Source organism: Genypterus blacodes, unplaced genomic scaffold (assembly GCF_046128005.1).
Source record: "Genypterus blacodes isolate CSIRO-AG114 ecotype Tasmania unplaced genomic scaffold, CSIRO-AGI_Gbla_v1 ptg000007l_1, whole genome shotgun sequence".
NCBI classification, from domain to species: Eukaryota; Metazoa; Chordata; class Actinopteri; order Ophidiiformes; family Ophidiidae; genus Genypterus; species Genypterus blacodes.
Window position 1 is genome coordinate 1,741,178 of NW_027466821.1, and position 23,963 is coordinate 1,765,140.

General features: G+C 41.8%; 1 protein-coding gene across 8 annotated transcripts in view; it reads right to left on the reverse strand.

Moving 5' to 3' along the window:
- The window catches only part of LOC143001580 (neuronal cell adhesion molecule-like), a 42,257-nt gene that overhangs the window by 13,845 nt on the left and 4,449 nt on the right, over positions 1 to 23,963 (reverse strand). For 7 of the 8 annotated variants that reach the window (XM_076151248.1, XM_076151239.1, XM_076151287.1 and 4 more), the window contains 6 exons: positions 10,216 to 10,282; positions 2,320 to 2,515; positions 1,597 to 1,614; positions 1,176 to 1,281; positions 367 to 560; positions 67 to 189 (listed from right to left, as the gene is read on the reverse strand). In XM_076151248.1, coding sequence (XP_076007363.1) covers positions 67 to 189; positions 367 to 560; positions 1,176 to 1,281; positions 1,597 to 1,614; positions 2,320 to 2,413 — 535 coding nt within the window. In that variant the 5' untranslated portion in view covers positions 2,414 to 2,515; positions 10,216 to 10,282. The remainder of the gene's footprint in view (positions 1 to 66; positions 190 to 366; positions 561 to 1,175; positions 1,282 to 1,596; positions 1,615 to 2,319; positions 2,516 to 10,215; positions 10,283 to 23,963) is intronic. The other variant, XM_076151268.1, reaches the window with a different exon arrangement.

Below are 23,963 nucleotides of genomic sequence, written 5' to 3' on the forward strand. Positions count from 1 at the left end.
AGGTAAGTGAAAGTGGGAGCAGAAGACAATAATAGATGTGCAGGTGCAAAATGTTCAACAACTCACTGTTATCCATCCAGAATATGACAGGAGGAGGCAGACCGGCAGGGGGTCGACATTTCAGCACCAGGGAGACCCCCACTAGAACCATAACGGCTTCATTTCTCTCTTTTGACCACAAGGGGGACCCTGCGGGTCACATAATCATCAAACAGGCATTCTAGAAACAATACAACTCCATCCTGATCAAATAAAGAGAATTGAATTCTAAGAATATTGATGGTTTGTTCTTGGGAAGTATCACATGAAACAACATTAGAGACATGCAGCTGCAATATAAAACACAGTATAATTAGAAGTTCTTACTGGACTGTCGGATGACGATGTTGTTGGATACAGCGGTGCCGTGCTCGTTGCGAGCAGTGCACTGATATGTTCCCTCATAGGCCTCTGCCTTTTCTCCACTGATATCAATCACCAGAGTTCCTGATCCAGGTTTCATCAGGACTTTGGAGTCCTTCTCTACTTCAAAGTGGGTCCCATTTCTCGTCCATGAAAAGCTACAATCCACAATAAAAAAGGAACGTATGTTTTTTATTGTGACAATTCACAATTTGGCTCAGTAAAGTGAGAACAGAAAGAAATGCACAAAAGAAAGGAAATGACACAGAATAGCCCTTTTCCTCCTGTCATCAAGACCCATTGTGGTCTATTCAGACTGATTTGTACCACTGATTTCATAGCATGAAACTCAGCTCATTCTAACTCATTTGATCCGGAGGCTGCAAATCTACTCTGCCAGGCACATTTCTCAAGTGGTGGGTCCCCATGCCCACAGTTGTCATGGTGATTCATATTTTCTCTGTCTCGGGTTAAGGTACAGGCACAGATCAAGAATCAGGCTTAGTTGAACCAAATCATTAGTATAGTGTGGAATATAAATATTCCACCGATAAAACGTCTCATTAATATTATATGTTACTTTAAATTATATTACCCTTTACCTACTTACTACCTATATACTATACACTAAGTTCACAATAACAGTCAATTCTGAATAGCAGAAACTTTGTCTTCCTATCAACAGACTTTCGTCTTCAAACCCCGATGGAAAACTGAAGTTCCCACCACGCTAATAAACTAGGATGTATGAACGTGAGGCATGTTTCTGTCACCTGGGATGAGGCTTTCCTTTGGCCTCACAGTGGATGACAATGTTTTCCCTTGGGTCAAAGATGTAATCCTTTGATGACTGTAACGTTATCGTGGGGGGTTGGGGCACTGAGAAAATGTAGACAGAGGCAGAATTCATACAAAGGTAAAAAATATTACATCTTCACACAAAAGCTTATAGAATTCAAGCAAGCAGGGGAGGAAATACACAACATGCATTCACGTCCAGTCTAATATGACAATGAACTATCACATATTACCATTCCAGGAACTGACATAAAACAAACAACACTACACAACAGGCAGGTTACCAGTTACTTTAGCAGAGTGAGGCCATAACTGCATGCATTTAACATCACTTCAAACATTAAAGCAAAAAAAAAGTTTGCACTACAATTCACAGCAGTCTTTAAGCCTACTTACGTCCTTCCAGAACTTTAGCTTTTGTCCATCAAGAAATGTCGTACCACAGTGAAGGAATATTGAGGAAAAGCTTGGTGTTAGCTTTTGAGAGTCGACCATAGATTCCGATGAAACAGTTGCACTTTCAAGTACTTTCTCGCTTTTGATTGAATCTGCCTTACATATGTATGGACAGCTTTACGATATGTATAGGGATCTGATCAGCTGCTTCAGTTTCGTCAGGCAATTTCAATCAATGCAAGAAAAGTAGTTGGATACATTTGATACAGGATGTGTAAGATGTAGGTAAACATCATTTCTCTCAAATATTTCCATTTCCCACCCGTACACACAACTTAAACAAATGCTGCTGATTTCAGACAAGCCCAACTGTGAAGCTAAAAATGTAAGTTTGCCATGCAGTAATAGGCTGTAGAGTCATCGCAAAGGGGGTTTATCCCCCTGTGAGCAAAAATGGGCAATCTGCTCACAAGCAATCACCCTGATGTGTCAGAGCAGGGGGGGGATAGAGGTCATGCTCTGGGGATCAAAGCGTTGAAATTTAGACCTGATGATGGCACTAAATTAAGTGACAGTTGGAATTATCCTCTGGAGATGGTGCAGCAAACGTCATAGCAACTGTAGTTCATTTTCAAAATATTTTGCACTGGATCAAAATGTTGGCTCTTAGACAGACAGCTCACTTAATGATATCAGTGTAAATGCAATACGGAGAGTACATACGATCCAGAGGCACTTCCAGCGCTGATGTTGTGTAACTCAGGAATATCAGCAGCACAGCTCCATAACCCAACTCCCACTTCCTCTTCCTGTCCATATTTGCGATTTCACAGTGAAAACCTTCTCTTCAGGTTCGCGTGAAGTTCCACAATCGTTCACAGTCAGGATGGTCAACAAGAAGAGGTCTTCTGTATTTAACCTAGGGAAGGATAGAAAGAAAGACAGAAAGACTTTATTAGATTTGTGGAGTGCGTGAGCAGCTGTTGTTGGTCATCCTGGTGTCATTTTGATGACATAAAGGAGTCAAAGTAACGCTTGATTCCTGCATGTTAAGCACTATGAACTTGTGCATCAATAGTTTGACATCACTTCTAGTATGAGATTTTCCAAGCACGATGAGCTGTCAACATCCATCTAATTCTTATTCATTTGTCATTTGGTGTAATTTGAGTTCAAATGGCAATGTCGCTACTTGGGTGCGCCTAGCAAACAGCACACCTACAACAGAATTCTAGGGATTCATGAGGCTGGGGTTAGGAAGGGAAGATATTACGGGAGAATGGGCAAAGGAAATTGGACAGCGTGTCATATGTTTCTACAATGGCCTCCAGCGACTGTCACTGTCTGCAAGAAGCTGCACCATAACAGAAAATGAAGAGCTAACCCTTCACCTTTGCCAAGCAGCAGTTCCCTGTCAGGCTGGCGTTCGCAGTAACCATTAACAGAGGTCAGGAGTAAAGAGAATGAGCGAGTCGGCATCTACATTCCTCAGCCTGTGTCCACTCGGGCCAGCAGTCTGGAAGTTTGAAAGGTGATGAGGGAAAGCACCCAAAAGTCTATTTATGAAATAGCAATCACCCAGTTCATCTCTGGCTCTTGCAGATAACTACACTACATGTGCATCACCAGAGCACATGTTTGCCTACAACTCTGCTGAAAATAGGGTTGAAGACAGATTGGCGCACACATGCATACACAAACTAACTGCATGAGTATGCAACAGTGTTGCATATGAATCATTTCTCACATGAGTGCAAACCCACAAGGGCCTAGCCTCTCTTATTCAAACACTAGTGGAGGAGATACATACAGCCATTACAAACACACAGACTCCTGTTGATATTAAAGTTCTCTGGGAGTTCTCACTGGGAGTAAGAAACTGTGCACTGTGTGTGATACTCTGCTGTCCACATGTACAGTATGTGCATTAGGAGGCCTTTACTTATTATTACTATTATATTCTGAATCACTAATGGTGAAAGTGGTGGTAAGTGTAGTTCCTGTACATATTCAGTCTATTAGGGATACTGGTGATATTGTCTAATCTTAAGGAATAAATAAATTATGTGCTGTTGCATTTTGAGGTGACTCCATTTAGCAGGGTTATGGGGGGGGGGGGGGGGGGCATCAAGTAAATGTTTCAGTCCATCCTAACGTGACATCTTCATTATTCATGACTCACACAGGCTTCCTTGCAGGCTCTCTCACTCACACACGTGCACACAGACAGAAATCTCTACTCTATCTAACACACCCAAGCAACATACATGATCAAACTCATTGCTTGAAGGCATTTACATCTCAAGCCTCATAGCATAGTGGGAGTGTATTAATGAGCACACAAGAGAGAGAAAGTGATCATCTCATCCCGAGATAGGCACTGCACTCTTACGTAAATATAACAGCATGGGTTCATATTCATTAGAATACTGCTTGAGAGCTTTGCTGCACCCTAAGGCCACTTTGTTCACCAGCTGTGTCTGCATGTAGGATTTTATGTCTGATACCATGGAAATGGTGGAATGACGAAAACAGGTGAGAGATAATAAAAACTGAGTAGGAGAATGAAAACAGAAATTGACATAATGACATCAAAGCAGACAAGGAAAGGGATAATAACTCCAAATGCACAGGAGGTGTTTACTGGACTGACACAAAATGAAACATCAGGCAATATCTCTCCATCAACACGGAAGAATATAATGTTGAATTTGTCATCTGGTCTGTGTTTGTCTGTCTGACCTGGGTCACATCTCCAGAGATGCGTGGGATATACTGCCTGGGGGTAACAAATCAGTTGACAACTCAGATGGCACACACACACGCACACGCACACACACACACACACACACACACACACACACACACACACACACACACACACACACACACACACACACACACACACACACACACACACACAATTAGCTGCCACTGGAAAATGTGCGCATCAACCCCATTTCAACAACTAGACCTTTGGAAATGACATTGTACCTTTGGTTCTCAGGATAATCCACCATAAAAACGAACACATCAATTGCCCTCTTTCTGCAGCATGGTCGCTTATTAAGTATTCTCCTAGACGCACGGTGACACACACATGCATCCATTGTAGGAGATGTTCTTCACATTCAAAGAGGAGGAAAATCCCTGATTGCTCTTTTTCTCACAACAGACAAAAGAAGATGATGACCAAAGTGACTCAGAAGATGAGTAGGATGACACAGGCTAATGGGCAGGTCACCTTTCTTCCTCCTTCTCATCCTCCTCCTCCTCTTTCCTGTCCTCTCTGACCCAGGGGTTAAAGCACAGGGGGCAAAGACGAGCTCTGCTTTCTGTCTTTATTTTTCCATATACGTACTCCTTTCCTTGGCTCATTTCCTGACAACTTCCATTATTTGACTCCCCATCTCGCTCTGTACACTCTCAGGAACATTTTGACACAAGGTTTCTGATCTCATGAGAACAGATGTCTGCTTTGTGGAACATAACTGTACGATTTTAGGAACAAATTTGCAGAAAAGGGCAGTGTAAAGCACTTGGACCTGGATGAATCCTCTCTCAAAAGCACTTTCCTGCTCTTTCTTTTTTGAGGGTGTATGCTGCTGTGTGTTCTCATACAAAGGCTGCATGCACAATATTGCCTGGTCATCACACAGGCCTTAAGATTCGCACAAGTTTCTTCTGACACCCTTTATGCTCAATCTTCATTCATTGATCGATCTAACCTTGGCAATACAGCCCACTATTTATGAGCACCAATAAAAATATAATTCAGCGGTGAGGGCTCACAGCAGTTGCGTTGCAGGATCAATCAACTGTCACAGCACACTGATCCTCCATAACCTGGATCTATTACTTCTCCATGCATGTGGACTCAACACTTACCGGCTCATAAACCTAAACTGCTGTGGATTTAAACTCAGACAATGGATCACTTTTCTCCGACTATTGTGCTTTCTTGTGTACAGACAGAGTGATGTTTGTGTTTCCTCTGTATATAAAAATGCTGTTGTGAACATGTCGGCGCCATCAGTCTATATAAACTAACTACTGTCAGTTATAACTATTTGATCACAACCCACAAACTGAAATTCAATCACAACTAACAAAATGACAATAGTTCTTTATTTTAAGAGTTACAAATCTCCATTCTGTTGATCAAAGCCCTAACTAACAAGATTTCCAACCCATGTATGAGCACTTTGCCGTACATCAAATGGTTTTCTATGTTAGAGAGGTCATCCAATAACAGAGGGGTCAAAGGTTCAAAGCCATCCAAAAGGCATCATTTCCATTGAGCAAATTTCTGACTTCTGTGTCACTGAACAAGACATCACACTCCCCTTTGCCCTCCCCCTGGAATTACTCTGGACAAACACAGTCACTGAATATTTACAGTGTAATAAAAAAGCTTTGAGCAATCTAAAAAGATTAGAGCAAACAAGTAACATAAACATGCTTCTCAGTTTGAAAACCCTGAAGCTTCATGCTAAGTTGTTCACTCCACCGCCTTCAGTCGCAGTGTGAGGTGCTGTGGGATGACAGCCGGGCTAAAACAAATGAGAGGGAAGGTGAACAGAGTGAGGGGAATGAAAGGAGAAACAACCGAAACAAGGCAGACTTCTGCAGCCATGTCAAATGACAGAGATGACAGAGTGAGCTGGGCTGCTTTCAACTAGATCAGACTGGATAAAGACACATAACAAAGTTTCATGCACGAGAATTTCAAGGACTATCATGACATTAATCAGTGACAAAGTGAGAAGAAGTGGAATTGCACTACACCATGACAGAAAGATAGCAAATGGAGCAATAAACTAAGTTATATACTGTATTAACAAATGTTAACAAATCAAAACACTCAATCAAAGTGAACTTTATATTTAAACAAACAGCACTGAGGGTTTAGGAATGATCAGTTGTACCATCTGCTCTATAAGAGTGAGAGTGAGAGACTGTGATGTAATATTTACTGTATAACATGCGCGTCCAAACAAAGGTATCAGATGATGAAATTCAATCTGGAGCTGACATGAAGCACTACACAAAGACTAGAGTGAGAGGAAACACAACGTTTAGTCGGTCAATGTATTTTCTTGGTTGGCAGAGATCAACAATGACCTTCAAACAATTCCAGCGTCTCCGGTAAACAGATCACGAGAACACCAGCTCTGAGCAAGGAGACCCAGAAAAACACAAGTTATGAGACGCTGTGTGAAGCCACCATAACTGACACTTTGACGTGGATGTGGATGCGTGGGTGAGAGAGCACTGTGACTACAAGAGGAAAAGCTTAAGTTTAGTTTAAAGTGAAACAAAAGCCAACATATTACAGGGAAAAATCACAAACTACAATTATCCTACTGTGAGAATATGGTGAGAGGAATAGCACGAAATACAAAAATACCACATTGGCTGAGGTCATGTGTGAACAGAAAGTGTTTGTGTGGGACAATCTGGGAATACTTAGATGATTTCACAACACATAACTCTTATCTGAAATTAAAATTCTGCCTTTTGTCAAGTGTTCAACATACTGAATATGAAATCTGCAAAACTCTTCTCTGTGGGTGTTGCCAGATAAGGCAAGTGTTCACTGTGGTGCTACAGGAAAAGATCATTGTGTCTAATAGACCTTGAAATGGAAACAAGAACATGGAAATCTGTATTATATGTCCCCTTTAAGACACAATACTGAGCAACAAACGGAAAGAGTTGAACCCTGAAAATGCAGCAGCATCTGGTGTCCATGGCGATCCTCTACACTTTGCATTCCATCTCTGCGGAGATGGAGCCCTATTAAACACGCAAACACGTGCTAACATACCACTGCTCTGTACAAACATCTCAAGACTGAGGGACAGACCATAAGAGAAAACTCTAAACTGTCCTGCTGTCTCTCTCCCTCCCTTCCTAACGTACCCATCATGCGGCTAAGCTGCCATGAACAAAGGCCACTGTAAGGTGAGGAAATGGCCCTATATCTTGGGGGCAAAGCCCTGACTCGAGCCTTGACTTGTAGATCCAAAAGGTAAATGAGAGGAAGCGTTGCTTCACAAATCCTTTTTGATAGAGGGCCACTATTCACACATATTCCTTACCTTTGTACACAGTTAAGTATTATCTACTCAGGCACATTTCTGTTGCAGACAATAAGTGGATAATGTTTCCCTTTCATCCACCCTGGGAGGATAAGGTTAGAAAGGTTCTTTCTTAACTAAAATGATACTATTCAGGACAATGAATACTAAACAGTGAGACATGTAGATGTGAGGTGGAATTCCTGGAAAGAAGATTCCCTGAGAAGACTTCAAAAGTAAACGCCCATCTAGGAGCTCCATGTCTGTACTGGAGACAGCAACTCACCCAACTCTAACACTGCCCTATGCCATTGAGCCTGATGATTTAACTGCTGTCTCTCTGACTTTGAGCACGTCATCGGAAGTCAACCACCGACTGTTGCATTAGAAGTTATTGTAAGAAGAGCTTTCCCTTAGGCTTTATGAGATAGAACTTGCAGCCTCTTTGTCTGCCATAGCCCCAAAACCGGATCACACAGACGGCCACACAATCCAAACAAACTATCTCAGCCTCTTTTTGGCACTCTCTCTCTCTCACACACACACACACACACACACACACACACACACACACACACACACACACACACACACACACACACACACACACACACACACACACACACACACACACACACACACACACACACACACACACAGGTCAGCACCATTGACAGATTCCCCTGTTGCCTGTTTTTCTCTGAGGCTTTGTGAAGTGCTGGTGGTCAGCATGAGCCGGGCCATGCCTCCCCCACTACACACCACTCCAACTGCCCCATGGGAGCTATTGTCCTTCCATGCTGTTTACCACTGGGATAGTGCTGAGCTGGCAAAGGTGTTCAATGGGCACAAGGTTACCACCTAACTAACCCCCCTGACTAAACCTACTAAACATTTAATTGCAGAGAACTGTCAGGCATTTCCCTACATGGTCACATCCCTGATATGAACGGCTTAACCCTGACAAAATGATTGAGTGTCTTATTATCATTTCCTTTTCCCTGTTCTTTTTCCCATTCAGATATTGTTACCAGCCCTCTCTCTTCTTCAGTTGAATATTAACTGCCTTGCTCCAGGCACGTTAGATTCTCTGTCAGAGGGTGAGAAAAAGGGAAGGACATGACACCTCAGACAACTGTATGGTGTCACTCCACCTGCCTGATAAGAGACTTATTGCCACTAACCAACAAGCTTTGGAACACCTGCTTTGACAAAATGAAGTAAATCAAGATGTGTTTCACTGTCTTGATGGTAAAACCCTAACACACAAGGCAAGAACAACATAACATTTGAAGGAATACAATCATACATTTATCTGTATATTTAATACATCTCTCTAACATTTTGAGAGTCTGATAGTGTTGTTTATTAGTTTGTACACAGAGTCAAGAGTCATTCTCATTCCAGTACAGTCTACGTGACATGGACACATAAATCCTACTGGACTTGTAAACTAGCCCAGTCTCATTGGTATTCTTGGCTGCCAGTGCTCAGTAATAAAAGGATATTGATGAGCAGATACACAAACGTTTCCATCACTATGGGCTACACTGTTGTTTGTGTGTTATTCAGGGGAAGACTGTTATACCTTTATGTCATACCTAATGGGTTGCTTCCGTTGTCCTTTACACTATCAGACTCTAAACTTAAGCTACTTTTATGAACGATAATAACGCCATCAATAAACAAAGTTACAATGAGTTGGACAGTCCTACAAAATGACAGACAATGCCACTGGGGGCAGGTGGGGAAAGAAATACAGAATGTACTGATGAAGAAGAGAAAGGTGAGACTGAAGGAGGAAGGGGCCATAGCAATGGGGGAGGGGATTGATCAACAGGGTTACAGCAATGCAACAAGCTGGCATGCCCCTTTTTTTTCCATCTCTCCCACCCATCTGTTCATCGGGATTACTCATACAAAGGGATGGAGGGGAGGAGAGAGGAAGCGGTGGGAGGTCAAAGCCTGGCAAAGTCAAGGGAGGGGCACTGGCAAAGAGGAGACGGAAGGATTCACCACCACAACTTCAATAATACTGGAAAAAAAAAACTATTTTTGGTGACAGCTATGGATCAATGCACTTTTATTTATGGGAGAGCAGTTAAGGTGAAGGTAATGAGTGATGGAAACATTATAGTGTTATGTAGTGCTGCTGCTCAACTTATTAAGACTAAAAGCTTTCTAATGATTTCTAAGGGTTTAACCTTTCATCTTTCAGGACTGCGTTTTACACCATCTGGCCAAACTGACATCTCTTGTCACGGGCTCTGTAGCCAATGACAGTTGTATTATCCTTACCTATGAATAGGAAACATTAGCTTAAGTCATACCTACAGGCCTAATATATGGAACTGATAACCTTCAGTCCAGACATAAGTTATTTTTTGTGTCAATGTAATCTTAATTCTCTTTGTTTCACTTAATCATTCACCTGCAACACTGGAAAAGCTTTGAATCGTTGTAATGCAAAATTACAAGAAAGGAAAGATGAAAAACTGCACAATAACAAAGAGAAATTGGCTTCACAATTACTGACCTACTGGTGAGGATCTGATCTCAGTTTTCTCCTGCCAGCCTTCCTGTCTTCCGAAGGTATTTCAACCCTGCAATAAAGAAAAGATAGTCTTCAGATAGGCACCATCACTCATATTTATGTTACACTTTAACACACTCCATAACGCTTCATACACTTTCATAACGCCTATGCTGTTGCAATTTCATTTTTCACGATGTGATGTAGCACAGAGGTTGTCATTTTGTTGTATATACAGTATGTACAACAAACACTGTACACTGATGCAAAAATGGAATGCCAAATTTGCAAAAAAAGATGGTGACTTGTGGACGCATCTTCCCATGCAACCAGCCAAGTGGGGATAATGAAATATAATTGACACAAAGGGACAAATTCTATCCTAAAATTTAACAGACATCTATTCATTCATCATATTAGGCTGGCGTCACACACATCTGCTGCACGAATACATGGGCAGATCTTTCCATCTCTTACATGTCTGGGAATACCCAGCAAATGAATGTGTCCTTCTGAACACAGGGCTCTCAATCAATAACCACAATGTCTCCAGCATCCTTTATTACTTTTAACTATAGCTTGGCAACACAGCCACTCAAACAGGCACACACCGTCCGTGACCACGAATGCATTAGCCTCATACTCTCCAGAGAGGCGTTATATCCATCTCACATTTAGGAGAAACAAATGTGTCAAAGAACATCATCCCATTTATTTAGTATGTAGCCATTAACACTGCAGTGAGCACGTGAGTATTGCCATCAATAAGCCAACACAGTCCTGGTGTAAAACACAACACTTCCATTGAACACACAATGGAATGTTTGGCCTTGTTTTCACGACACACACAGGCTACAGTTTGCTGGATTAGAACACGTCAAACAGCTTGTGGCTTATGAGTTCAGTCAACATGCTAATTGTGCAAGTACTATGATGCAAATGAGATTGCTTGTCGGCTACGTTAATTTGCGTCATGAAGGGTCATTATTTGACTGACAAAACATTCAATTTAATATTTTCCACAGCGAAATCCTCAGTCAAAGCACAATATATTAATAGAACTTGATAGAACATTATTTATCCCAATATAAATAGTTGGATACCTGTTGGTGTAACGACCCTCAAACAACACATTATGGAGACCAAACATGAGGTCGGTCACAGCATTTAAAAATGCTCTATAATACTCAATTTAAAATTATACTACGCCCAAATCTATGGGATGAATAAAACAGCGCTTAAATCTTTCATAGTCACCATAAAAGCTGCCTCCAACACATTTGTAGTCTCCCAACTGTCACAGAACACAAGCTTTCCGTAGCCTCAACTGACTCAGACGCAATGGATTCCAAAATAGCATCAGGAACTTTCTAATCCACTTCTCTACTTATATCCATCCGCATTTAGCCGTACATTAGTGAAGAGATGAATGCTTGGAACAAACTGAACAGACTGATAAAGAGTGAATTGTAAAATGTAAAAACTGGTCACCATTGGAATCTGCTAGAACTACCTAAATTGAAGCTGGCAAAGCGAGTGAATCAAGTTTAAATGTGGAACATGATTGTGGAACATGACCTGTTATTAACTACATGTCTGGGAACCTGGCAAGTGAGAGGGCTCAGAGCCCAGACTAGAGAGGGAGAGACTGAGGAGATTGGTTACCATGGCTTTTTTTTAGGTTCTTTGTCCACGTTGTCTGTCATCTGAAGGATGCCCACAGACTAACAGAGCAGAGAGTTGGGTTTAATCAGAGAGATTTACTACCTCCACAAGGTTTTTTTCCCCCTACAGAGGTTAAAGGGGCAATGCTCCCATCCCTGCTGTTCCCACTCCACACCACACAATGCACACAATGGAGTCATCGGGAATGCCACACACACGCACAGATTGCACACACAGCCAAGAAAGAGAAATGAAGATGTACAAACAGTAAGGAGCTGCAATCCTCCTCTTTCTATCGTCTTCGAAGCGTTTAACATTTCAATAGAACCATATTTTTTAAAGAAATGCAGGTATGGTCGCTCACCATGAATCAGACCTAATCTTCCTATTCAATTTATGGCCACACAGGTAAAACACAAAGCCAGTGAACAAGAAATGAGAGAAAAGGTTGAGGGAAACAGACAGAGACAGAAAAATGAACTGGAGCAAAAGAAGAAGAACCAGATTGACCATAGAAAAACAAAAGAAGGGAAGAAAGGGGGAGGAAGTGATGATATGCAATATGGCTGTTTGGACACTAATACTGCAGATGATATACCTCAGCCCATGAGGCTTGGCTCCAATACATCAATCACATCTTCAGGTTCCAGTGTTTGATTTCTATGGTAATGCAGGATTTCAGCAGGCTGCACAGGGAGAAGCCTGCCAGAGCAATAGACCCCTAACACACATACAACCGCATGCAAAGAGCTGTCTGAAATATAACTATGGAAACCACATGCAAAGAGATCGATGTGAATTTACATTGGCAATACATGGACATGCTACCATGCAAATTATACTGATAATGGGAATTCATTTGAATGATCACAATACATGGAACTATACAATGATATTGATTACACACTATGGGGAAATGCAGGGTTAGGAAATACCACAATCTCAACAATGCATTTGATATTCTGTTGGGCTTGCACTGCTGTCAGGCAAGGATAAAGGTGGTTTGTGGTTGCATATATACTGTAAATAACCCTGTAGAATGGCAAGGTGGCCACTGTGGTGTGAATTATTTACCATAATCAGAAGAATAATGAGCTATTGGTGTATGTAAGATGTTTAATATACACATTAAAACTAATGCTGGATTGGCTTAGCATAATGAAACTCATACAGCACTATATGGCCTCTGGGGCCTTGTACAAGATGCCGTTAATAATGAGAAGGGAAATCAAGTCAAAGCGTTCTCGCTTGAGGATGGGAAAGGGAGAGAGAGTAGACTAGCCACACGGAGAGTAGTATATCATTCTGCTCTATCACATAGGGAAGGGTGAAACTGAACCACTGATTGAAAAACACGGTAGTTTATATCAAATGAGTGTGACAAAATATCTTTCCCTTGAATTAACATTTGTTTGGATTTTAAATGCTGTGAATTTCCTGACTCTCTGTGACAACCTAGATCCCATCTCTTGTTGAAAAGACCCCAGGAAGGGAGACATTGCAACGGAAACTAGATTCAGCGAGATGGAAGGGGCTATGACTGCCATCACCGTGGGGAAATCCAAGCGGAATTTAGAAAAAACGGAGGCTTAACCAAGCAGAGCTGGGCCATCAGAGACATGACATGTCAGAAACCTGCTCTGTGCTGTGAAAAAGGCTCATGCAGCCAGCACCTAAGAGACCATCTTATCTAACAGCACACAAGTGAAGCAAGGGAAATACAAAGATGGAGACAGAAGAAGAAGAAAAGAATGGGATGGAGAGCAGACAGTGAGAGCAAGTGTGAAAGAGACAAAGGGCTTTTGACAAGGGTGGGCAAACAGAGGAGGGTATGGGACTATAGGATGCCTGGGAGACATCTAATATTGACTGCATGTCTGCAACCTAACAGAGAAAGACACAGAGGATTAAGGCCTCCTAATATTAGTAACACCAGTGGAGAGGGATTTCTATGTGATCTCATCAATTCAGGAATCATCACAAAAACCCTGTTCTCAGGCTCAAAGCTGTGATGAAGATTCAACACACCCACACAAAAGCTATGAAGGAAAATAAATGGCTGGCTGGGACAAGATACTCCCCTCTTATTATTGCAATGCATAATGCATCCAAAGATTTTTTTTTCATGAGCCATGAAGTAAAGGATGATACCAAAATGTAGCTTTATCATATTGACAATGGACTGCACACACACACACTCACTCTCATTCTAATTTCACTGCTAGTCTCACAGCATCACACAGCTGCATAATTGGCATATCCTCCAGCAATCTTGCAAGACAAAACTGTTTGATGGAGGATCAAAACTGAAAATGACTGATGGCAGTAGATCACATGACTCCCATTTGCTATTCTTAGAGAAAAGGAGGAGACGCAGGGTTGCGTTTCATCTTGCGCTACATTTTTAAGATAGTGGAGGAAGAATTGGATCAAACTCTGTTAGGGGTTTACTGTGTGTGCCGTCAGGACAGGTTTATGCACGGGGCAACTGCACCGATTACCGTAATTACCCCGGCACACCCCAGGCACCACTGCTATTATTTGTAGTGCTCTTTACACAATATACCTTTATGGCTTGTTTGGTAATTGCATGTGTCCAGATTGTGATTTTGTTCGGAATTCCATGAATTGCGCAGCACTAATTAATGGAAGCAAACATTCTACTTAGGATAACAGAGGTCAGGCACCATTAGTAAAACTGGAAATTCAACAACGGGAACTAGAAGGGTGCACATGCATTTGAATGCCCCATACAAAGAGGCTGATTAAGCTCCACTCTGTATAGTCCGTCCACTTAACTGAATATGAATGCTTGAACACGTGCACTTCACTAAATGGGCTAGACCTGATGTTAGTAGTCCACTTCTGCTAAAGGATTTGTAGCTCTCACATTTGTTACAGCGAGTACATTTTGTGGGAGAAGGAATGACAGAAGCCACGTGCAAATATTTCTGACTCCACCCTGAGTGGTCTGACAGCCATGAGCCGTCGTAAGTAGTCTAATGAAAGGGCTTGGCAAAAGTGATTTGGGTGCTGTCATGGTTCAGTACGTCCTTATGTCACTTTTCCCCTGCTGTGGTGTGTAGAATCACTGTAAAGTGCCCCTGCACACATAAAGAATCACACATACACACATGTAGACACACAGACAATATTTGCTTCTCACCTTTGCCCTAATTTTCCTTAAACAAATTGACAATGAAACAACACCAGTGGCTTGCAGTCAAATCCAGCAAACAAAACAGAAACCACAGATGATCCACTTCAGTCTTTCAAGCTTAGACTGAGGTCAGATATACACTTAACGTCGACAATGCAACTTCGAGCGTTGAGGAGAAGCTGATAAGAGCAAATCACAAACTCACAGATCTGTTCCCGCAATTTCCAACGCTAACCTAAGATTATATATATTTCAGTCCTCAGATATCCCCCTGATGGATGTAGTGTTTAATCATCCAGACTGACATGAAGTGTTCAAACAAGTATGTCAGCCTTAAAATCAGGTATTAACCCGCCTACTAAGTATTAAACCATAGTTTTACTGTTCATTTATATCACAATCTTGGCATTTTAAAGCCCCTTCGATTAGGATCATTGTTTAACTGGGTGTTCATTTGTCGAAGCAGAGAGAGAAAACAGCTCGCCTGTGTGCTCATTTGACTTCAACCTTGACACAGAGGAGGACTATTTCCATCCATTGACACTCTTACATGGCTTTTGGAGCAGAAGAGATCAATATTAAGTAATGCCTTTTCCACACCTACCAATCTCTTTCCTTTCAATAAATTACTACAGCGAAACAGACGCACATTCAAAGAGCCGAGCCAAGAGTGCTGAGAGAAAAGGGAGGAAAACATCACATGAAACAGCAGAGCAAAGCAGCTTGTTATCGCTCAGTCTCTCATCATGTCCGCGTGCGCGCTCACACACACACACACACACACACACACACACACACACACACACAGACGCACACACACATTTCTGCTATTCATTGCTGCCCACAGAGCTCCAGTGCCTTGTTCGCCACTGGTCGTGAGCTTGTGGCAGGCCAGACAGCATGGACCCAGCTGTATCCATCTCTATACAAAGGCCCCAGTCAGCGTCAGCACTTTGCGCTACTCTAAAAACAGAAGCTGTCCGGGATAATGAGTGTATCTAGCAGCACAAGGTTTACGTTGGGTCAAACCTCCACTCCATCTGTGCAAATGGGGTGGAGGTTTAAAATGTTTCTTGGTTACAAATCCACTGCCTCCTTTGTGGAATGTTTACATTATGGACAAAACTCTATTGTCTCACGCAGTTCAGTTTGTGTGCAGTTAATACAACTGTGTTCTGTAACCTCGCCAAAGGATGAATCCTCAGAGGAGAAACCAAATTCATTATGGTGATCACACGGCAGCTGTATGTCTCCTAAATGCACAAACAACATGGATTTGGATTAAGCCAGTGCTCTTTTGTTTAGAGGAGGTTCATTCAAACAACAGGGCAATGTGACTGCCAGGATGCTGCCTAACAAAGGTAACTGAGTTAACCCACTTGACTCCATCCAGCCAGTGTTAATGAGCTTGTTTAGGGATCACATAACTGTTCAAAATCAGGGGCCTGAGGATCCCAAGCCCTAATCCCTGGATCAATAATCCTGTGTCAATACCATGTCATGTGCTGACATTTATGGATTCAAGATACCTAATTCACATTCACACTAATTCAATCAATGTAATATTGTGCATGATCAGGTGCAGAACTAATACGTGACATTGTCCAATGTTTAAATGAGTAAATTAATATGTAAGGTGCATTTATTACCTATTTTGGTTCAACTGAGAGATTTAACCTGACTCATTTTCATTATTGCACAATAATTGGCAGAATTTGGTATGGGGAGAGAACATTGCATATCCCTCCCCTCATTTTGACAGAACTGGGGCACTGTGTCCCCAATAATCCAAAATATTACCCTGCAGAATTGCGGACAAAAATTGCAAGAGACATGACTGAGCCAGCTTCTCAATAATTCATCCCACAGTATGTTTTGAACTGGCTTTGATACACCAATGCAGTGACAGTCTAAGAAGGGAGGTAAGAGGCATATTTTTGCATATATATATGTGAGAGGATATCAATTATTCAGAGAAAGCATCTTTCAAGGTTATGAGGCCCATTGGTCCCCTTTAAGCAATACACAGGACATGTGACAGGCTTGCTCACCCTCGATGCCTCTGAGCTGGAGTTGGTGTGATTGTGGTGTCGCCTATGCTATGTTGCAGTAGCTGTGATTTACAGCCATCACTGCTCAATTTTCTGCTACACCTATTTGTGAGGAAGAACTCAAAAACCATACCAGACAAAAGCAAAGCTGCATCTGTGGTCACAAGCCTGACTGGAAACGGCTCAACAGCAGCGTCGACTACAGCCTCGGAAATGCCACGCAATGAATCAGAACGCCTGACACAGCTGTTGTATTGTAGCTGTTTCATCCCCTGTTTTGGGCACAGAGAGAGATGAAGGCAAAGTCGACCCAGAAAGTGCACAACCGCCGAACGAACGAAAACAAACATAGGCAGTATTCCTAGGTTATCAGGAGAAGGTGGGGATCATCATATAAAAGATTAATAGATTGGATATGTGCTAGATTCTCAAGGAACCACAAGGAGAATCAGGAATCAGAAAGATGCCACATGAGGACAGTATTAACTATAGCTTCTCTGACCTAATAAGAAAATGTCACCCAATACCTGCTCTCTGGACACCTGATAGCAAGTGTTACCTGATTATGGAAGAGTGTATGCAGAAGAAACCACTGTGAAAAAAGCATGCAATACCCATTTCATTAAATTAGCTGCCCTCCTACTTATTAATGGGCCTTTGGTAAAGTCAATTTCTTGCAGGTTAAATGTCACACAGCGGTAAATCGATGACTGGCTTGAGTGAATATAGCAGATAGCGGTAAGAGGTTAAGAGTATCCAACTATAATTGCAAGAGGGCAGTCCAGTCACTTCAACAACACAACGGCTGTACAGACATACTGTACAGACATATGCGTGGTTGGCTTTCAGTTGTCAGAGTCAGGAAGCTATGTGAAGGACAAAAGGTCTAATTCACAGCAGCACGCCGTCAGCAAACAGGCAACACTTCCACAGAAATATAGGGAAATAGATTGACATTCGGTGCTTGCAGCCAGTGGGTTGCCATCGAGCGCCGGCTTGCAGTTGGTCGACTAAAAGGTTAAATGGGCTTTGTGAGTCATGGATTAGAGCGGAGGGTGGAAAGTGGAGGGGTGATGGAGTAGGTTGAGGGTCAATACTAGCAGTGTGTTTACGGTGGGAAAAATGCTGGGAGGGCATGGAGAGAAAACTGCACAAGTTAAAGAATGTAAATGTATTCAAATGCAGCGTCATATCTGATGACGTCATCTTAATTAGGTCGTCAGCTACACCACAAATACTGTACATACAGTATAGTGCCAATATAACAGAATAAAGCTCCTAATTCCACTAGCGAGAGTCTCTTGATACTTTTTCATCTATTAAATTGTATTATGTAAAGAAAATACAATCTTAGCAAGATTTTAATGATTCAGATTGTTTAGAGGGAATCTTTTGTTATTACCCAGACACATCAATGAATGCAGAATGTTGTAGAATAATTAATGTGCTACTCGGCTACACTCAAATTAGTTCCACGCCCCAGTTCACAACAAGAGAAACTGTATCACATACATTCATCAATAAAACATAAGGCTGTCTTGCCAAAGTTAGTGAGCCAAGACCTTAAGACAATCAATTACCTCCACCATGACGGTTGTGTACATCTGTTAGCTGATTTGTTTTATTGTTTGGATCTTGATTCAGTGTAATAAATATGTTTTGGACATATGTTTAATAGTTATGGAGATAGATCCAGAAGACGCTGATTGGCTGCATACCGATTACAACACCATGTATAAGATAAAGACAAACAGCAGTGGTTTCATTAGAGATTATAATCATGTCTATGAGTGCAGGAAGTGTGTGTCTGTGTGATGTTGCTCTTGCTGTGTGTATCATCTGTATCTCAGCAGTAGATAGTATCATCCCCTCAGAACAGCGATAAGGGTGAGCAGAGATAATGGCTAATCTAGAGTAGAATGACCTAAACACAATTTTATACGCTCCTTCTTTTGATCTGTGAAGGATAATTGAGCCTTTTTTCATGCATTATCATAAGTACCAACAATTACCTTAAGTAGACCTTAGCAAAAAAAGTGTTATTGAGTTTCTAAAGCTTTGCCCCGCTTTAACACACCGCCTGCTTTCTAAGGAAGAGCGCTTGTCTCACATCTCATTTCCGACTGCAATAAGCCAAAATGCTACGGCAGCATCTGTGGATGCATTACGTCAAGGGAGAAAAAAGGCAAGGTGAGTAAAGCACCCTGGCTCAGATAGGACAATGCGGTGAATCTGGTGGCCCAAAAAAAAGCCCCGACTCAGCAGTTGTCAGGGTGAGGGAGACAGAGAGTACAGGGTGGGGTAATACTGTGGACTTTTATGGGCCAACATCCAGATGCATCAGAAGATGCTGCCTGAGAACAAATAGGAAAATTGGTGCATCCAGTGTCATCAAGTTTGCCTTAAAGGAACACTTCACCCCACAATGAATGCAATAGATTTTCTCCTCATTATGTCAGTGGTTTAATGATGTAAACAAGGTCATCTTTATCTGGCTTAAAAAGTATACACAGCAACTTTCATGAAATATCACAAATTGCTTCTGCCTGCATGTTTGTTTACCCAATACTGGTTTATATTCTTCTAAGGACATGTTTCTGCTCTCATAATGATGAAAACAGCACACGTACATGCCATCTCTGTACCTAACCCAGCCAGCATTTTTTTTCTAATTATTTGGAGGAGAACATGTATACGACATATGCAGAGTAGTGTGTCATTGTGCTGACAGAAGATCAGACAGAAGAGTTGCTACATTCTGTGCCCGAATTTCTGCACAGGCTGGATCAGATCATCCGGTTTAAATGACGGTGACGGTTCGAATAAAAAAAGGAATAAAATATCACGAGCAGCAGATGTTCTCGCTCCCTCTCTTGTCTCTCTCCCCAAACCCATAAACACGAGGGCCTGTCTGTCCTTAATTAGTTTATCCATTAACAGCCGCATCTTAAGCTGATAGATGATGTCTCCACACTGAGGACTGCTTCTTTTCCCTGTCCTCCTCATCTGCTCTCTGGACAGTTTATCTTTTGCTACAAAGGCATTCTTTCACTGAGACCAGAGGGCTCCTATTGAAGGCGTGCTGGCCTCGAAACGGCCTCCTCTCTGGGTCAGACGAGTAGGATGCAGGCTCCAGTCAACCCGAGCTGGTTTTTCCCACCGCACACAGATATTGATGGTTCGCAGATACTAAATTCAAAGCAACCCCTGAACGACTGGGAATGATACTGAGTGATTGACACTACTGCCACAAACTGAGATGTTTCTGCGACCACAACAATACAAATATATATAAAAATGAGTCTTCAAAGCCCTGCACACCAACACAGGTATTTCCTGTAGTCCATCCCATTATACATTGTAGGTTGAAGGTGGACAGAGCTATGATGATAATGAGGTCAGTATCTAAAATATTGATAAGTTGTCTTGCCCAAACAAACACAATACACCTTTCAAGAAACAATGTTCTGTGGGTGCGCTGGACATTTGGTTTAATCTGGAGCTATAACCCACAGGGACAGGCACCATCCCCCACCAAATGACATCCAGCTGGGCCATGATGTCCCTCAGAGAACAGTCATAGCCTTCAGTGCATTGTCGAATATACGGCAGCTTCCATCGAAAACCGCTGGTGTGCTAAGACTGTATCAGTATATGCTCATCAGGTCATGATTGGTTCTGGTGTGAAGATGGGATCCACCCATACACACAAATCAGACAAAAATAACACGTGAAACACACCAGAGTCCACAGAGCCTGAGGAACAAGACAAATCTAAAATGAGTGAGTCACACCCTCTTCTTCCACTGGAGTCACTGCATTATACAGCAGCCGAGTGAAACGGCACGATTCTTGCCCACGGGGCTGTGTGTAGGTGACTGCCTCGTGACAGGGCAATATAAACAGCATAAGCTGCAGGTCAGAGAAAAAGCCTTGAAAGCAATACATAATTACACCCTCCGCAACTCAAGTGCGAAAGGGCCAAAGATTAATTTCCCTGCAATTCATCTCTCTTCATTGCCTGGGGTTAGAAAAAAAAACAGATTTCTACCTCAGAAAGATGCTAAAAGGCCAATGTTTCATTCTCCCTTACATTTTTAATCATCTTTTTTCCGTGAAGTGGAAACTAAAGCAGATCAAAACAACAACTTTGAGTGTGTTTCCATGCCAACACAGACCTCAACAACCGCTTTTAGTGTAAAGAAATGACTGATTTCATTAAAGTCTCTGAAATTATCTTTAATAATCTTGGCTAAGGCTTGTCAGTTTATTTGAAACCACACTGGTCATGTGCTGCTAGCGTCTTGAACCCATTGGATGTTTGGTGTGATAAGAGAGGGTCTTTAATAGCTTTTTTGACCTACATCCTCACTAATCATTTTAGAGCTATGACAAAGATACTGGTGGATGGGGATAATATTATTTTTAAACCTACTGTACAACAAATTAAGCTCTTACCACTGGGTATCAGTGTTCCTCCTTTGTTTCAGTACCACTGGCTTAAAATAAGAGCACATACTGTATGTACATCACAAATCCTCCTGGATTGCATATTATTTTGTGATTCCTCTCACCAGCACTTTCTGTCAAATTATGATGAAGGTCGTGAATGGTAGGTCACTTTCTGCTAATAAGACCTTTTCAAATGGTGACCTGTGAACTCTTTTTTTTCTTCCTTCAATCTATTAAATAACATAGTGAAATGAAGCAAAATCACATAAACCTGAGTTACAAAGTAATCAAGGGCAGTACTAGATGTGTACTTGTTCAGATTATATACGAGACTGTTGAAATTGGTGTGCACAGCATGTATGTTGACTGTGCCAGGATAGTTTGTTTCTATGCAAATTAGGTCTTACATCAAAGAAAACTCAATGGCGCAAATTAAAACAGCCTTACAGTTTAAACCTCTTAAACCTTTCAGGGGGGAGACTGAATATTTCTATTGTAGAAAGCATCTGGAATTACAATGAGCATCCAGTTATTGGGACACTTTTTAAGATTATTATAGAACACAGAGAAATGTCCACTCAGATTGTATTTGATTGATGTATTTGATTTCCTTTACGAAAAACGCGGCGTCCTTCAGCCATTGTGAGACAATATCTATGCTACACAAATACAAATATAATTGCAGTGTACTTTGTGCTCCGTAAAATATTAAATCTGTTGTTCTGACGGACATGCTGCTGTATTTGACACCCGGCAAGTGGCAGCTACTACCAGTCTGGCAGCTCCTCTGCTCTCTCCCACTCTCCCATCTGTCACCCACCTGATCCACAAAAACAACTCATCTGAGGCCTACACAGACACTCAACCCTACCCCTGAATGTGGAATAGCCTTTTATATAATCGTTTTGTTTTATAAATCCACTTGATAGGGCCTCAGTGGGCTAAAAGTGGCAGGGTGAAAGAAGTGAATGAGCGTGGAATTCTAAACCCGTCCAGCAGAGTTGGTGTGAATGATCTTGCATGTGCAGGTTTTGCCACATCTCCTTTCATTCATCTGCAGCCTCAGCCTATCGCTCCTCTCTGCTCCATTCCTCCTCACTCCACTTTAGAGCTCGGTATTCCCTCCATCTCTCCATTCCTTTTGTCACTGTTCCTTTGATTTCCTATCTTTTCATCTCCTCCTTGGATCCTGTCTATCAATGTCCCACTATCACTGACTTAAAGGAGTTGTCGTGCTCGGTAAATACTTACCTTAATCTACAATTAATGACCAACACTGTAAAAAAGATGACCATAACCATAGAATACTCTTATTGGGGGACATGGTTTAAGGTGTAGAATGTCTTAGCCTTAACACATAGATTACATACATCTGTGTAAATCTCTTGTAAAATGTAAAAGTAACAGGGTTTTGGATACAGACTCGTGCTGAAATCGTCTACCGACAAAAAACAAAGCAAACAGAAACCATCGGTCTTCAGCAGAGGGCAGGGAAAAACGACAGCATCTGCTCGGTGATGCTCAGACATCTACAGGAAGCAGCGGTAAGTCACACTGCCCCCCTCCACCCAACCATAACTCTCCCCATTTTCCAATTCATCAATCTTCAGCCAGTCATGCTAATTTAATGTGCCCCAGTCCCCTAATAAAAACAGCCACCCAAACACATCCAGCTGTGTGCCAAGTGTGTGTGTCGGATACAACCAACCACCACAACCCCTTCAGGGCACTGCTTCTAATTAAGCCAGTGTATACAGAGGGATCTATGATGATAGTTTCATTAATTTGACCGCGTTCCTGCACCTAAACTGGTCTCAGAGATGTGAGAAAGGAGTTCATAAATCCAAACCCAGACAAAAACCCTGACTGCCCCTATTTGGGCTCCTTCATTCGGAGCTCCTGCATGCATAATCACAAGCAGTGGGCTTAATGATCTCAAGGGGTAGATTAGGAAGAACAAGCATTTGTTCATTTTTTTTAAAATTTTATTTCATCAATATAATGGGGATGCTGCTGCATATTTAATATAGATACCAAACTTGGATATTGTCCAATCTGCAGCAGCCAATATGCACAGTATGCCTTGGGAGTTGCTGCCACTGATATTGGCTGACAGAGTAGCATGCAGATGCATCCGTACAGCTCAGCAAAATATGAATTTCATTCCATGTCTGGAAAACTTAAATGCAAGAGAGACAAATAAGGACTCAGACGTGAAGACTAAAATACAATTTGGTTTTTTTAAAGATTGATTCACGGTTTGAAAAGGATGAATACTACACAGATTGTCCTCAAAAATGTTTTTTCAGCATTTTGGAGATTTACTTTTAGTGTTATTGTTTGATACGGTCCACTGCATTGTGTTATAGTGGAGATTTACGACAGTTGAAGTGATTTAACAAATTCAATTCAGTCCAGTATTA